General features: G+C 37.2%; 1 protein-coding gene across 1 annotated transcript in view; it reads left to right on the top strand.

The window, feature by feature from the left end:
• Positions 1-344: 344 nt before the first annotated feature.
• LOC101746571 (serine/threonine-protein kinase/endoribonuclease IRE1) overlaps positions 345-18,011 on the top strand; it is a 32,372-nt gene continuing 14,705 nt past the window's right edge. Inside the window, exons 1-6 of the mRNA XM_038016699.2 lie at positions 345-576; positions 680-797; positions 9,292-9,543; positions 12,449-12,643; positions 16,204-16,444; positions 17,416-17,983. Coding sequence (XP_037872627.1) covers positions 502-576; positions 680-797; positions 9,292-9,543; positions 12,449-12,643; positions 16,204-16,444; positions 17,416-17,983 — 1,449 coding nt within the window. The 5' untranslated portion in view covers positions 345-501. The remainder of the gene's footprint in view (positions 577-679; positions 798-9,291; positions 9,544-12,448; positions 12,644-16,203; positions 16,445-17,415; positions 17,984-18,011) is intronic.

The raw sequence follows: 18,011 nt of genomic DNA on the forward strand, positions 1-18,011 counted from the left end.
GCGAATTCATAAGAACTGACTGTTCTTTTCTAAAAGTTGAATAAATTATATAATATTTTATAATAAATTTTATAATAACAGAAATAGATGGATCTGAAGATTGCTAAATAGGGCTTGTTGAAAATTCTGAAAATACTGCTTTAGCATTGCGGATATGCTGTTAATTTTTAGTAATTTTATTTTCTGATAGCTAGCAAAAACATAATTATCAATCATCTGCTAGAAATTATATTCTGAACGGTAGGACCGTGGTATACTAAAAGTTTTAGTTCAACACTATGGAATTACCCAAAAGGTTGTTATCCTTATGGATTGAATCGACTCTTCAGATGTTTCCTAATTTTTGGGCATCACTAGTAGTCAGCTGTCAAATGAAACGTCAAAAACACATTCGCGAGTATTCTTTTGTCGTGTTTTGATTCTTACTTACGTTTAATTAAGTAAAAATAATGGGATTTTACTCCGAATATAAATGTGAAGTGAATTAAATAAACTGTCAACATGAAGTTTTTATTATTGATACTATTTCTGCTCGGTTCCTCCGGCTTCGGAACCGTTGTTGATGAAGAGGGAAAGGTACGAAACGTGAGATTGCACCGATTGCATCTCATTGATTTGGTATAGTGTAAACATAATGCAATAATGTATCATTAATGACAAAAAGATGTAATCGTTGTAGGAAAGCACAGAAATATCCCGTGCTTTGGATGACCGGCCGCTTCTGTTTGCCACGTTAGGAGGCGGTATGGTTGCTGTTGATCCTGTGTCTGGAGACATTATTTGGAAATTAAAAGACGGTAAGTTTACGTGAGGTTAGTTCAAATTATCTCTATGTTATTTTTCTATACTGTTTAGTGGTAAGACATGTAAACAATTTAATTAAAAATACCTCTATGGCTTAATCTCCCTTTTTTATTATCATTATATTATTTCCGAGGTTTCACACACTAAAGTTTTCGTGGTCAAGGACGAAGAAATGTAAAATTAACAATTGCTTTAATTATGTCTGCTATTCATGAAAACTAAAGAAAATTACAAGTAAACAAAGGATAAATAAAAATACTATCATAGGTTGTTTTATCAATTTATGAGTAAATGAGATGACTTATAAAAGTGTCTGGAAATAAAAGAATAAGAAGAACTGCAGGCTAAGCTTAGTTTAAATTTGGTGATGCCTTGGCTGAATATATCAGAATTAGATGAGTGTGAACTGTTGAGGATGATGCTTCGTAGTAATCGAGTAATAATAAAAGCAAATATTTTATTTACCTAGAAGGTACTGGACTGATTGAAGATAGATGCTTGTAACTGGAGTTATTGGTGATAATATGATTACTATAACATGATGCCTTTTTATGTTAGAATATCTTAACAACATTTAAATTTTGTATTTAAGTACAATTAAAGATAAAAAAAACTGAAAATAAAATTACCTTCAAATCTAAATCTAACTAATCAGATAAAAGGATTTAGGTATGTATAAAAGATAAGTAGGCAAGTTAGTCTCCAGAAACTTATTTGTTTTAAAAGTTTTATCAATAATATTAGTTAATACTATTACATGATGTTAATCTTTTTATAGACTTTATTAATGAACTTCTTAATTTCATAGATTTGTGAATGAGATTATAGCCCACCTGAAGTGATTTGCTACTGGAACCCGTAGGTAACTCAACATAAATGCAAATAAAAACTTTGACACATGTGATCAAGATCTGAGTTAATTTATAACAATTGACTTTTTTTTTCTTTTTTTCGGGCTGAGGCCGAACTACCCACGAGGTATGTGAGACTTTACGATCTGCAAGGTGTTGGGAGCAGACCGCAGGCCCAAGGAATTTTAAGGCCCCACCCACTAAACGACTCCCCTGCACTCTTACACCCGACGTCCGATCTCTGTCCGGGGTCAAAACCCGGTCAGAGTAGGGGGGTTCCCACGGTCAACACTACAACCAAACACTCGGCGCCACCCCGAGGACGCCCGACCGACGGGTCGTCGAGGCGATAGTCGACGACCAACGACGTCGGTCTCCGTACGTTCTCCGCGTGCGGCGTAGTCTCAACTCCCTTCGGTCGCCCCGTGACCGTCTACCTCCTCATAGGGGCCGGAGCTGGACAAACGCCCTCCTCCGACCCCGGCTTGACGGCGGCGACACGGCGCCGGGAGGGAGGAAGAGTTCTCCCTCTCCCGTTCCGCCTTATAAAATAGTGGGTACATTCATGCTGTGATGTCGGTGACAACTTAAAACTAGGGGGGGGGCATTAATTATTCACTCTAGACAAATACCTACTGTATTGAAATGAACACTACATGCATATATTATTAGGTCTGTAGGTATATTAATAGGTCTGTGTGCTTTGTCAGCCCCTAAATATTTACTACTACTATTTATGATCAGATATACTTAAATGAATACTGAAGTGAGTAAATTTTTCTATATTTTCATATGCAAGAAATAAATTAAATGAAATTCAATGGTAGATTGCATCTACAACATTACTTTTTCTTAATGTGATCTGTTCGTAAAAATATAGTGTATTCCTTTATTATCAATTGATTTTAATAAATAAAAAGTGTATTGTAATATGATTTACATAAAATATGGTAAGAAAGTAATAAACTTATCAGATAAACACAACAATACTTCACATTTAGTAAAAATGATTCTACACTGGGTCATAGATAAGGGTCAGAGTTATCACCACATGGACCAGACGTATGTTGATTAATTATTATCTCCACATTATTACTTTATCGGTTTTTACAATAATGTCATTCCTAGTGAGAATTTAGTAGAAGCATCTGGATCAAGTGCTGATTAAATTACAGTTTGGTGTTTTGTAATTGGTGTGGTAACTAATTATAAATTTGACCTTATCGCTTGATGTGATGGAAAGGATATAATTCTAGAATATGAATTGAATTCTGGTAATTTATAATACTTAATTGTTGTTCACTGTCACATTATGGGCATCCATAATAATATGATAAAGCTTATGAAGAAGCTCTGACATCATAATGTCGGAAGTTCTGGAGGCATTGGAATGTTCATCTATATTTCTTTAAGCTACTCTGTGTTATTCTACAACTGGAAAACCTGGTGACCTACTTAATAGATTCGGGTAGGATGGCAATATTACCGATACATTGTCACAAGTTTAAAATTATTTGGCTACATTTTCTGCATAGATATATGGCAAGCAATACTATCATACGGCACCATACCGTACTGCATAATATTAATGAAACTGTTTATAGTAAGAAGTTACACTTCTCTTAAGAAGTGTGCTTTTATATTATAAAAATATAGAAAAGAAGATTGGGTGCTTAAGTGGGACCTATTTTTTCGAGTCGGGGCCGAACCTCCGATGTTTCTGCGTTTATGGGTCGCGCGGGATATTTTGGATTAGGTAGTCGAGAATGTTAAAGCCCCACTCACCGCATCAGTGGTCTGAAATAATTCTTGATTTTTTTTTTCTTTTTTTTCTACCTATGCTGATAGCCTTGCCTGATAGCCTTGGCTATTTCCTGAAGCCTGATAGCCTTGGCTATTTCAGCTTCACCCTAACGTTTCTAGGTGGGTTCAAACCGGAGAGTTGCTAACACTGACCCTAGAAAGAGCAGTGCTTCGCAGAATCTACCACCGGATCGGAAACGCGACCCACTGAGTAGATCCGGCGAGAAACTAAGTGGGCTGTGTCTATGAGTTAATTCGTTCGTCGAGCCCTTCGTCGCAAGCGATGGGTTCGACGAGGACGGTGACCGGTGCTTGTGGTGCCTAAAAGAACCGTTAATGGATCAGGAGGATCCGTAATGACGTGCTTTGGGTGACGTCGACGGTTTACTATTTGGTCTACAGGGTTGGGTATGTAGTTTCCAGCGGCCACGACAAGAGGGTTCTCATGTCGTGCCGTCTTCTCAAAGTGGCGCAGCGATGTCGACTGTAGATACTTACTAACGGAGTCGAGCTCCAGGTCATCGTGGAGATCCACGTTCCTCAGGAGCCATGGTGCTCCGACGGCTATCCTGCAGAATCTGGATTGAATAACCTGAAGGGATTTCAAGTGGGTGCGGGCCGCGTGAGCGAACACTACGCTTGCATACGTCATGACGGGGCGTATGCAAGTTTTGTAGAGAGTTACCTTATTGCGGAGGGACAGTTTTCTTCGTCTATAAAGCATTGGGTAGAGTCGTCCTAGTATAAACGCAGCACGGTCGTGTACCGTTTTAATGTGGGGACGGAATGTCATCCCTCTGTCGAGGGTGACGCCTAGATATTTGAACTTTGAGGCCCACGGTACGGGCTGGCCAAAGAGAGTGATGGGGCTAACGGCGGAGGTGTTTGCGCACCTATTAGGGAGTGGGATGCTCGAAGTGGTATTCTTGATGGGGTTTGTAAGATTTTCTTACCTTCTTTAATAAGCATACATATTATTATGTATGCCAAACCGATTGCGAAACTTTTTGTAAGATTACATATTTTGTTCCGTTCTCGCTTCTAACGTATGTAAATATTTTTGGAGTTTACTCCTTTAGAATCGATTTACATATATAGGCCCGGGGTATGAAAATTATGGGGACCAAAATCGTACTAGCATGTCACACGAAATGCGTTATGCGCCTGATTGCGCATGTCACACGAAATGCGTTATCGCAGGTGACGCCGGGCTGCTGCGCCGGCAGTCCGCCACAAAGCCTCGTACTGATCGCGCGTTTCTCTCATTATTGTATTTTCATATATTTGTTAGTCGTTTGTTTTGTGTCTCGTTAATTTGTTAATAATCTGTAGTGTATCGTGTTGTCGTAATATAGAACTATTTCTCGTATTGTTTCGTTTAATTTTTTATATCCAGTAAACTCCAGTCGTGCGTCGGAGCGGACACACACACTTTTTTTAATGTATCGATCGGGAATTTTTTTGAGAAAAATATTTATTATTGTTCACAATACTGTTGTGATAAGTTTACATACACTATTCGATATTTTAACGATAAGGTATTTGGTTAATTATAATTTCAAGGATCATCACTATTTTTTTCAGATAATCATGATTTATTAAGCAAATTAGATCACATAATTTTGATTACGTCCGTGCGGTTACTGTTTTAATTTAATAGTATTGTTTTTGAAAATATTGTGTACATCATATTTATTTATATTTTACTTTATTATTACCCCATATTTTATTTAGTAACTATACTAGAGCCGACCATATATTTACTGTATTTTCTAGACGAATTGACTCAGAGGCGGCTTTGCTTTTGGTGTAGCGTGTAGGCGCAGCGGTATTAATGGGGCCGGCTTCCGCACTTTCAAGGAGCCTGTTACATTTGTACCTACAGGGTGGCCCATAAGTCCTTTGAAAAGTAAAATTTGAATAAAACGAACAGGGCGCGCGTGAGCGGTGCAGGGGAAGCGGGGGGAGTAACTTCGGTTTCTGGGAATTTAGTCGCGATGGAGCGTTTTACCGGAGCGGACCGTGCGTTTTGTGTGCGCGAGTTTTATAAAAACGACAATTCGGCAACCGTTGCGCGGCGTAAATTTCGAGAACACAAAGGCTTACACAACTTTGACGACACTCCAACTCTTCAAACGATTAAGAACTGGGTTGCTAAGTTCGAGGAGACCGGTTCGACGTTAGATAAACCGCGGTTGGGTCGCCCAAGGACGTCACGTACGGAACAAAACATAGACACAGTGACACAGTCTATTCGCGAAAATCCGACACAGTCAACTCGTAAGCGCGCCAGAGCATTAAACGTATCCAGGACATCGTTACAATGGATTTTGAAGAAAGATTTACATATGCACCCTTACAAAATTCAGTTGGTTCAAGAATTAAAGGAAACTGACGGTATTCAAAGACAAAATTATGCGAATGAAATGTTGAATCGGTTTACTTCCTTCAATAAGATAATGTTCTCTGACGAGGCTCATTTCCATCTTAACGGGCATGTTAGTAAACAAAATTGCCGCTATTGGAGCCCCATCAATCCAAAACTTAAGCATCAGAAGCCCTTACATAGTCCGAAAGTGACTGTTTGGGCTGCTATGTCAGCCCATGGTATCCTAGGGCCTTACTTCTTTGAGGATGGCAGAGGGCGCGCAGTTACTGTTACGTCGGAGCGATATGTGGCTATGATCGAAGAGTTTTTCATACCAGAATTGCAAAACTTTTCAGGCTTTAATGCCAGGACGTGGTTTCAACAGGATGGGGCCACTTCTCACACCTCTAACACTGCTATGCCCGTTATCCGTCAACTTTTTCCTGGCAAAGTTATCTCTAAGAGAGGAGACATTTCCTGGCCTCCACGTAGTCCAGATCTGACCCCGATGGATTTTTTTTTGTGGGGCTACCTTAAGTCTAAAGTATACGACACAAACCCGTGGTCAATTGAGGCCCTAAAAGAAAACATCCGCAGAGAAATGACAAGCATTTCAGCAGTGACGTGCCGCGCAGTCATCGATAATTTTAGACGTCGTTTGCAAGAGTGCCGTGATCGCAACGGATTACATTTAGGAGATGTTATTTTCAAAAAATAATTCCCGTTTTTTAAGCTTTTTATGTAAATAAAAATTTAATTCATAATGTAATTAGTTTTATTTTAATAATTTTTTTTTCATATCAAAGGACTTATGGGCCACCCTGTATTTAATTTTGACTCCGCGCTTACTAGAGAGGGCTAGAGAAATGATAGCACAATGCCTCTATATGGGCGTGTAGATATAAAATAGATGATAGAAAATAGAGGCACCTTTGAACAGACTATTCATGTGAAATATCTCTGTACTGGTGGCAGGACGAATTGTGAGCTTGCACGCGTTAATACCGTCATTGCATATTTCTTCCAGACGACTTTTTTTATGTACATACTAGCCGTACTCGCCCGCTTCGCTGGGCATTTAAAATTAACGTTATTATTTATTGTCATTATTATTAGCGAGTCCAATAATCATATAAATATTAGTCTATCCTATGTATTTTCTACATGAATACCAAATTTCAAGTCAATCGGATGCATGGTTCAATAGTTATAACGGAACATCCATAAAAACCACTGTAGATTTGATCTATTAGTATAGATATAGATCTTGACCTTAAGATTCAGGATGAGTCTCGTTTTATTTCCTCTCGGATAAATATCAGGTGCACCCGTCTAAAGCAATAAAAAAAATCTTCGGTACTATTCTAGACCTGTTTATGAATAAATGAAAATTTTCATGTAGCTCAGTGTAGTTCTTTTCAATTTCGTTTAAAAATTTTAATCTAAACGCGCTAATAAACATAATACGTAATGTTTGGTCGTAAATTTTCTTGAAGCCGTGTAGCAGTATTAACCACGCTTCGAACATTGACCATGTAAATATAATTTCTTTTCGTTGTATTCTGAAAATTTATTCCAAAGCAACGGGAAAGGTTTTTGTAGTGAAAATTTATATAACGTCGTTGTTGTTTGAATGATGATGATGATGAAACGAAAAAGGGTTAATAAAACGTAAGAAACTTATTATCTACATTATTTGTTTTGCGAGAGAATGACTTAAAATACATTTGGAGGCTTCGATTTTAGGGCGTGTGAATTGCACACATGTTTCTGGCTTTTAGCATCTGATTTTACGATCCATCTGATATGAGATTGCCGTTGTTGCCCACCGCTAAGAACTCAGCCTGGTCAGCTTTGGTTAAAGAGATAGGTGCCACAGTCCCCAGCAGATACCTAATGGGATTCACTAAAATGCATATTACAGATGATATGGCACATTGAAAAAAATACCTCTTGGAAACATTTGGTAATAAAAATAATTATTAACGGCCGGATCGCGGTGCCTAAAAATAAGAAGATAACTTAGTTCAATTCACTAAAGTGCATATTACAGAGGATATGGCACATTGAAAAAAAGACCTCTTGGAAACTATTGAGTAATAAAAATAATTGTTAACGGCCGGATCGCAGTGCCTAAAAATAAGAAGAAAACTTAGTTCAATTATTGTATTTGCACTTTATTAAGTACAGTTGTTTCAATTTTGTTGAGTACATATTGTACATTTGAATATTAAAATAGATGCAAATAGAGATATGAACATAATTGAGCGTATACGAGTAATGACGCAGTTCTGTAGTACACTATCACGTAAATAATATGTCCTTCACGTGTTTAAATAGTGTTTTTATTGATGTTTCAAATATTTTATTAGTTTCACTTTTGAACTGGGACGCAAACCTTTACTTTGCTTATCTATTTTTAAACGCTGATTTTTTCGAGTATTTGACTGAATTGAATATTAACTGAATATTGACTAGAAATTACCCATTAATTTATTTATCTGTACATATATTATGTACTTCTATTTCTATGTTACTTGTCTTGACTAATTTATTCATCGACGCGGGGCCTAAATCGCTTGAACTATATAAATAAAATTTGGCAGTTGATGCCACTTATGGCTTAAGCTTCCAAAATTGATGACGTCAGGCTGAGCCCCGTGAGCTCGCCCACAAGTTCGGTGAACTTAGCAGAACCGCTCAGGACTACGAGTATAGGTAGGCAAAAAAAAACGAGAATTTCTTGGAAATTTAAGGCTGCAAGAGGGGTGGGGTTAAAATAAGGCATGAATAAACTATTTAAACTAAGAAGCGTGCAATTTAAAATACTTGCAGTAATAAATGTAAACGTATATAGGCTAACTATATTAAAGAAAATTACGTAAAACTCGCCTCGTTAGAGGTTGTAACTTTAGTTGGGTATTCTACCCTATTTCGATTGTGACGAAACTTAGTTAATATTTGATAGTTAGTACTCTAGGGAAGGTTTTATTTCCATAGTACCATCAATATATGTTAGGTAGCGCTTGAGTCGTTTTTTTGAAAATGGTTCTTAGTACAATCGGCTATAGTCACAGCGAAGTGTGACCGATTTCACTAGTTAAATTAAAACTCGACTAAATGTAAAAGTGTATTAATTGAATTGTTTTAGTTACAAAAATCGTTCGTTTTTTGATGATCGATGTTTTCAAACCGAACCTAAACCGAGTAATGTTTTTTTTGCACTACCTATTCGGTGATGGCCTAAGAGGCTATTCCAGCTATCGAATAGATGTCTGTGCCTTCTGTCATATGTATCAAGCTATAAGTAACAAACTGTAATGGGATTTAGCATAAGAATTAACGGAAAGGATATAAGGATACTAAGCCTGCGTTGTAATGAGGGGGAAGCTTACAAACAAGATACGGTAGCTTTCAAACTAGCATTTCTTAAATCACTTAAAAGTATAAATGATTTTTTTTTAGAGCCCGTTGTCAAAGTTCCGAGCCAAGACGCGAACTTGATGCCGCAGTTCCTCCCGGATCCGAGGCATGGATTCCTATACACGTACGGCCCGAGGGGCGACCAGCAAATGTTGAAGAAGCTCCCGTTTACAATACCGGAGCTGGTGGCAAACGCGCCCTGCCGATCTACAGACGGTATTTTGTACACCGGAAAGAAAAGCGATACTTGGTTCATGATTGATCCATTAACCGGCTTTCGTGAGCACGTTTCAGGTATTTTATTAACCATCTGCGATTAACATATTTTTTTTTTATATTAATTTAATTTAAACTTTTTACGTGGTTCTTTTTGACATTCCCGTTTCCGTTTCAAATGAGGTTCAGGTGAAGAGTGCAGAGGAGTTGTTAAGTGGGTGGTCTGTAAAAATCTTCCTTCTTTGGTAACTTTTAGTTCGCTTGGAGGGAGTTCCTTCATACTTGATAACGTTATCCGCGAATGCCCCCACTGAGACATGGGGTGGACGTCTCAATTTCGTTGAAATAACTTTACTTTAAAATCCGAAGCAGAAACGGGTAGGTTATGTTAACCGGTGTGGGTTCACAATACGCATATCGCCTGTAATTATGCCAATAAACTAAATGTATTGGTTTTCTTGGACAATGTTACTTCTAAGCCCGGAAAGTGGGATTCTTCGATACGAGTATACCGGACATTTTCTCATTGGCCACGGACGCTTATGCTGATGATGACGCTGCGTTTATGATGTATTGAAATTTTAAACTAAATACCGGTTTAATTGCTTCGGGCCTTGGCCCATTGTTTTAGCGAGCTTTGGCGAGCATCCATAAACGACGAACAAAACATTTAAAACATTACAAAGTAAATAAATCTTAGAATTTTTAAGAAAGGAAATTATAAGATTCATTTCTCAAAATAACTGTTTTTTTTTTCATTTTCAATCGACTGCAGGCGTCAAGTACACTAACTACTGTTAACAGTAGTATATAGTTAACAGTAATATTTAAATTTTCTTCAGTTAAAAAGAAAACTTTGATGCTTACAAATGTAGTGAGATACTTTTTTATTATTTACAAGAATTCGCTGTATTTAAAAATATGTAACATAATTTACAAATATTTTACAGCTGAATTTGATTTCAGATTAATTGGACCGATTAATAATCTGAACCCACCGAAATAATTTTTCACCTAGTATTTTTTTACATTAACTATGAATTATCAGCAAGACTACCGCACAGGGTAGTTAGCACATAGTTAGAGGGGTAGTTGTTATACTCGTACTATACGATTGAGACACAGTCCCATGTCTCAAGGTTTTTTGTTTTGCTTAGATGGGTGGACGAGCTCACAGCCCACCTGGTTTTAAGTGGTTACTGGAGCCCATAGACATCTACAACGCAAATGCGCCACACACCTTGAGATATAAGTTCTAAGGTCTCAGTATAGTTACAATGGCTGCCCCACCCTTCAAACCGAAACGCATTACTGCTTCACGGCAGAAATAGGCAGGGCAGTGGTACCTACCCGTGCGGACTCACAAGAGGTCCTACCACCAGTAATTACGCAAATTATAATTTTGCGGGTTTGATTTTAATTACACGACATTATTCCTTCATCGTGGAAGTGGTGGGTGGTGGTATTCCTTTTCGCAATCGTAATGGGAATTAATCACTTACCTAAAACAAAAGGTAAACATTAATCGTTTACTTAACTTAAAATGAATACTGATAGTGTTACGAATTATCGTGAATATAACGCGAATACAAGTGTCAGATGTTTTAGTTTTCCTTCAGGACGATAGATTTTGCGCATCAGTTGATCGTTACGCGCGTTATTACACACTATGTGTACTACAAGAATCAGTAAATACAAACCTATATTTGCAGAAATTATTACAATACGCCCTTTTCTTTTTAACGGTAGGCAGCGGCTTCGCTCTGCCCTTTGTTGGCATTGCTAAAGTCGATGGGCGACGGTAACCACTTACCATCAGGTCGTCTGCCTGCAACGACAATGGAAAATACTTGTATCTAGTCGTTTATCAATGTAATACAAATTTTTTGTAGTTTTTGTTACATCATCGGAGCACGACTCTGCCGGTGTCAGGTCGTTTGAAAGATCGGTGACGATATATCGCACGTACGGTGCTATAACATCACTTATGCAAATTATGTAATTTTTCAGGAGAATCGTTGGAAAATTCAACATCTTAATACAATTATATAGTTCTTCTCGACTCAAGAAATAACATGATAATATTGAAACTACAACTTTACACATTATTATTAAAAGCAAACATCCCACAAATAACTTTTAAATAATGGATTCTCTTAAACTCGAGTTCAGTTTTAACAAAAATCGCATAAATGAGTCGACTATTATCAAAGCCGGCAATCTGACTTTTGGACAATGATTGGTAAATCAGAAAAACGAATTATTGACTTTGTATTCCATTGGCAGTCACATAACTCTTCGGAACGACATCTTAGATAAATAACAGGTTAAGTATTAACCTTTATTTAATGCAGGTTTTGAACCGTATTCTTTGAAGGAGACGATTAAATTTAAATGAATCTGTATTAACATATCAATAAAAATTGTTTGTCCAAATGCACAGATTGCCACCTTTGATAATAGACGACTCAAATGACATTATAGCACCGTATGTGCGATATTATTACGGAAAAGAGAATAAAATCGTAATCTTAAAAAAAAAGAAGATGTGTGGTGTCGTGGGACACCGGATAGGAACGTAGTTCCTTATTATAAAAATATTAATTTTAAGTTCCATTCGAGGTATAAAGAAAATAATTATTCGGGTATACAGATTTTATTAAGATATTTATATTCATAAAAAAAAATGACTACAAAGTTATCAACTTTATTTTATTTAAACTGATTTATAAAATAATATAAATAATAATAATATACAAAGAAACAGCTATTTATATGAATGATAATAATAACCGTCATCACGTAGACTATACATTAGACACTGTATAGCCATCATACTAAGACTATATACATAAATAATAAAAGTCTTACGTTACGGACGTTTTTTTCCCGGTTAGGGTACCACTCCGCATCGTCCCATAACGAACTTCGTTCCAAAAAAAATTATCTTATTTTTACTTCACTATCGAATTTTGATTTTTAGGTTTTGACAAATCGAAAATATTCAAAAGCGACGACGAGAACACTTGCAACTCCGAGAAGAAGAAAGGTATTTACGTGGCGCGTACTGAATACAACATCCTGATGCACGATTCGAAGAATGTAAATCATAAATGGAATGTTACGTTCTTTGATTACACGTCGCTAGCTATGGGCAAGGACATGTTGAATGATTACGGTGAGTGATGTAGTACATGGATAAAAAATGTTTTTTTTATTTATTGCTTAGATGGGTGGACGAGCTGGCAGCCCACCTGGTGCTAAGTGGTTACTGGAGCCCATAGACATTTACAACGGCTGCCCCACCCTTCAAACCGAAACGCATTACTGCTTCACGGCAGAAATAGGCAGGGTGGTGGTACCTACCCGTGCGGACTCACAAGAGGTCCTACCACGAGTAAAATGTATAATAAATTAGGTGTTGTGTCTTTATGAAATTGGTTTTCAGGGGTAACCCTAAATACAGAATAATGGCGCCAAAAATATTTGCGCATACAAAAGCGGTTTTGTATTCGTAAATGTTTATAAGCACGAAAGAAAAAGTGATGTACGCTTATGGTGAATTATTTATCCGAGCAGATCTATGACGGTCTCAAGATCACTTAGGTACTAAGTTGGGTAGCAGTGCGAGGGATGAAAGTCTATTTGTTTTAAGCGACATTTCGCTTTTAATACGCGACATTTATCTTTGTAATTGAACGGGGGGTTTTAAGTGGTATTAGCATCAACAATTCGATGTTTTTAATTGAACTTTAATTAAGTTTACTCCATTGAAGTAGCCGAAGGAGATTTTTTATTAAGACATTATTTCCAAAATTTTAGTTATATTTTTTCCCTACCTATGCTGATAGCCTTGAGAGGCTATTTCAGCTTCAGCCTAATATGTAGGTGAGCTCACAGGGCTCAAATCGGAAGTGTTGCTAACACTGGCCCTAGCGAGAGCAGTGCTTCGCAGAATCTACCACCGGATCGGAAACGCGACCCACTGAGAAGATCCGGCGAGAAACTCAGTGGGCTGTGTCTATGGGTTAATTCGCTCGTCGAGCCCTTCGTCGCAAGCGACGGGTTCGACGAGGACGGTGACCGGTGCCTGTGGTACCTAAAAGCATCGTTAATGGATTGGGAGGATCCTTAATGACGTGCTTAGGGCGACGTCGACTGTTTACCATTCGGTTCACAGGATCGGGTATGGGTAAACTTTAAATGGCTCTTTTGTATATTGTAAAAATGTCACTTAAACCCAATAAATAGTCTATTATCCCTCGAATCGATTAACGAGGCAATGTTTTGATTTGCGCTTATCGATCGACTACATGAGACTCGAGAAATTATTTGGGCATTAAAAAAAAAAAAATACAAAAAACCTCGTTATTGTCGTTTCAAATTATGTACTATATATAATCTAGAGTAAATAGTTTCCGCCCACTGACCGTCGGTTGAATTCAGTGAATCGATTAAAATGATAACAAACTAGCAAGAGTTAAAAATAGTCGGTAATATGTGGGTTTTTTTTATACAGATTTTAACATACGAATAGAGTCTAGTCGCGAATGAGAGTTGATTGTGATTTTATAAATAAATAAATATTAAATTTTATTGACGGGCCTTAATATATTTTAAATTTTAATTCTATTTTACTATACCTACGAGCGACTACTACCTACTAGCGACGCTAACCACTCACGATCAGGAGAAACGTCTGTTCGTGTGGGGAATAAAAAAATATAAAACATGAAAATTTTACTAAGAACCCATTTGATAGTGTGTTTGAAGCTTTATAATCAAATCTAGCCTACGATAATTCTAGGACTTACTATATACATACATTATTCGCGTTGAATAATTATGAAAGACTTTGATATTTCTCATAGGCTACATGCTAGCAACATGTTAGCTTCGTAAAACCATTTCTAAAATAAATATTGGGTTACGTAAAAATTTATTATTCTAAGTTTATTGACACGAGACTTTTAGTACGAAACACGTAAGATTTATACTAATTGAAAAGGAAAACATTAAGCGGTGCGACACGTTCGCTCATGCGGGTATAATCATTTTAGATAGCTCCATGACATTGTTCAATGACCTTTTCATTTTCATATTGAACTTAATTCACCGCGATGGTAAATAACATATAATAATAAGTACTACTTTTGAGGTTTGTAATCGTATTTTATTTATTTATTATTAATTATATTATTATCGAAGTTTCAAATAATTTATAGTTTTCGTAGTCAACGACAACTAAGTAAGGTCTGTAAGGTCCGTTTTTGTATAAAAAATATCTCTAGTCTATACTAATATATAAATCTACAGAGGTTTTTACGGATGTTCCGTTATAACTACTGAACCATGCATCCGATTGACTTGAAACTTGGTATCCATGTAGAAAATACATGTACTTAATGGATAGGCTAACATTTATATGAGTGTTGGACTCCCTAATAATAATGACAATAAATAATAATGTTGAACGAATGAAGCGGGCGAGTACGGCTAGTACTTTATAGTTTTCGTAGTCAACGACAACTAACTAAGGTCTGTAAGGTCCGTTTTTATATAAAAAAATATCTCTAGGCTTGCTTTTCATTTCACACGGAACGAACGAATAGTAAGAGGAACTCTGTTAGTTTGTTTGACTTGGGTGACGCGAAAACCGAAGGTAATTGGTATAAAGTAAAATAACTTTAACAGTGAAAATTAATTTTGACAATAGAGTTGATTGTTTCGACTTTTTATTGCAAAATAGATTTATTCAATCCACCGTCAGGTTCTGGCATTATCTTTTTTTCGCAGCTCTAAGGCATGCAAAAAGGTTTGAAAAGAGTTCTTAGGAAGTTACTGGACTATGTCTCTGGAATTGTCGGAATTTACAGTGATGATTACTCACCAACCTATTCATTAATCAAGATACGTATCTAAACGATGAAAGTAATTCTCAACATAATAAGATAAAAAAATTACCAACAACTTCAGCATTATTTGTATCAGACGATAGGTAAATACTCATTGAAAAAAAAAAACCACACACCCTGTATTTGAAATTTAAGTGATAAATATTTATATCTATATAAATCAGATAAACACTTTGAAGTATCTACGTATATTTTAATTACGCACATAAGTACATACTTTTAAATATTTTCAGGGCACATTCAGTTTTTATTAATGAACTAGTTGACCCGGCAGACTTCGTAGTGCCGCAATCGATAAATAAAAGACCTAAACTTTTGTATAAAATAAACTTAAAACAAACAAAAGGAATCCGTCCGACGGGGGACGCATCAAAAGAAAAACAAAATCGTTATTTTTATTTAATTCCGAGTATTTTCATATTTATCTACCTTTTAAACCTTCTCTGGACTTCCACAAATAATTCAAGACCAAAATTAGCCAAATCGGTCCAGCCGTTCTCGAGTTTTAGCGAGACCAATTTTACTGGTGGTAGGATCTTTTGTGAGTCCGCACGGGTAGGTACCCACACCCCGCCTATTTCTGCCGTGAAGTAGTAATGCGTTTCGGTTTGAAGGGTGGGGCAGCCGTTGTAACTATACTGAGGCCTTAGAACTTATATCTCAAGGTGGGTGGCGCATTTACGTTGTAGACATGGGCTCCAGTAACCACTTAACACCAGGTGGGCTGTGAGCTCGTCTACCCATCTTAGCAATAAAAAATAAAAAATAAATCAATTCATTTTTATATATATAGATTTTAACCAGAACCCTTTTTTTATCGCAGGTACAATACATTTCACATCGACGTCGAACGGTCGCGTCATGTCTTTCGACCGGAAGACCGGCGACCTCGTCTGGTCCCACAACTTTGGGACTCCGGTCGTAGCTGCCTACCTCCTGGACAGAGACGGCCTTATCTCCGTCCCTTTCAACTCGATCGGTGACGACACGCTCGATCATATCATGGAGGACGCTAAAACCCTTTCGAACGGGAAAGGACTCAAAAATTCGAATATCGAATTGTAGTGAGTTTTCAATTTATTTTGATAGCTTATCATCGTTCAGATTATCTTAGGAAGGTAATTAAAGAAGTCGTTTGATAACGCATCAAAAAACAGATAAATAACGTATGTCTAATAATGTGTATTTTATAATCGATGCATTTGACAATACGTTCAGAATATATTATTATAAATACGACTTTGCTCGTGATTCTCAGGCAAATCTTATTTTGACTATAATAGCACAATATGATAATGGTGTTTTTAAAGGATTTAGCGAGTTTTACTAACGATTAAAACATTTTTATAAATATAATAACAACTTTGAGTTTGAAATTGACTTGACATTAGTTTATGGTGGCGACGTCTATGTACTACAACCGATTTATAAATCCAATTGAAAGATTAATTTTTTAAATTTTTTGTTGCCGTATATGCAGACGAGCATACGGCCTACCTGATGGTGAGTGGTTAGCGTTCGCCGAGTACATAGACGGTACAACGCGAATTCCACCACTGACCTTGACACATGAGGTTACCTCATCTTCCTACTTTTGTGGCAAAACCGCGTGCGGCGGTAAAAACCAGACCTAAACAATTTCATATACAGTAATCCCCCCTATAACACGGTAGATTGGAACCGTGTTATAGGAAGGGCGTTGTAGGAGTATTCTCGCATAACGCGTTTCAATATATCTATATAACGCGTTATGTACAAATATAATACAACATAACCAATGTTTACACAATTCAAAAGGAACATAAATAATTATGAACTATACATATTATTATAAAATTCACAGTACATAAATACATATAACGTTTGAAATCTTTTCGTTATATGGGGGATAACCCGTGTTATATATACGAGTAACCGAAATCGCGTAATATGAAAATGCGTTGTAAGAGTACCGTGTTATAAGGGGCATTACTGTATTTAATACTACACACGGGCATTTTATTTCAAAAAAATGTGTTTTCCTTATTCTTTCCAGCCCGACTTTATACGTCGGTGAGCATAACCACGGTCTATACGCGCTATCGTCGTTAGTCGATAAAAACACGATAACTATATCGACGGGTCATCAGCCCTTGCTCATCGAAGGCCCCTCGACGGAGACACTAAAGACGAACGCGCCGCGCTACGAGCCTATCAAGAACATCCACTACAAACTGAGCGACCTTAACTTGCACGTCTCGGCGCCGTATCTCCTTCTCGGCCACTACAAAGTTCCGGAACTGACGACCTCCTGGATACCCCATTTGCCTAACTCGAACGTTTTGAACCTGAGAGATCCACAAATCGATTCAATAAAACTAATCAACGGAGCAGTACAAGCTCAGACGGAGAATGACGTTGAGAACGAAACGAATTTGAAGTCCAATTCGGTATCAGTTTCGGTTCAGACTGAGGATTTGTTCGAGGGTTTGTCGTTCAGGCCCGATCTGTGGTACAAGCAGGCCCACGTTTGGCTCCACCAGCAGGAGAATAAAGTGCTGAAAGTGGCACTAATTATTCTCGTCGGTTTGGTCATCGCCATGTTCTGGTACTTAAGGCTGCAGGTGAGATTTTTTTTGTCAATGCTCTAGA

Source organism: Bombyx mori, chromosome 17 (genome assembly GCF_030269925.1).
Source record: "Bombyx mori chromosome 17, ASM3026992v2".
In the NCBI taxonomy this organism is placed as follows: domain Eukaryota; kingdom Metazoa; phylum Arthropoda; class Insecta; order Lepidoptera; family Bombycidae; genus Bombyx; species Bombyx mori.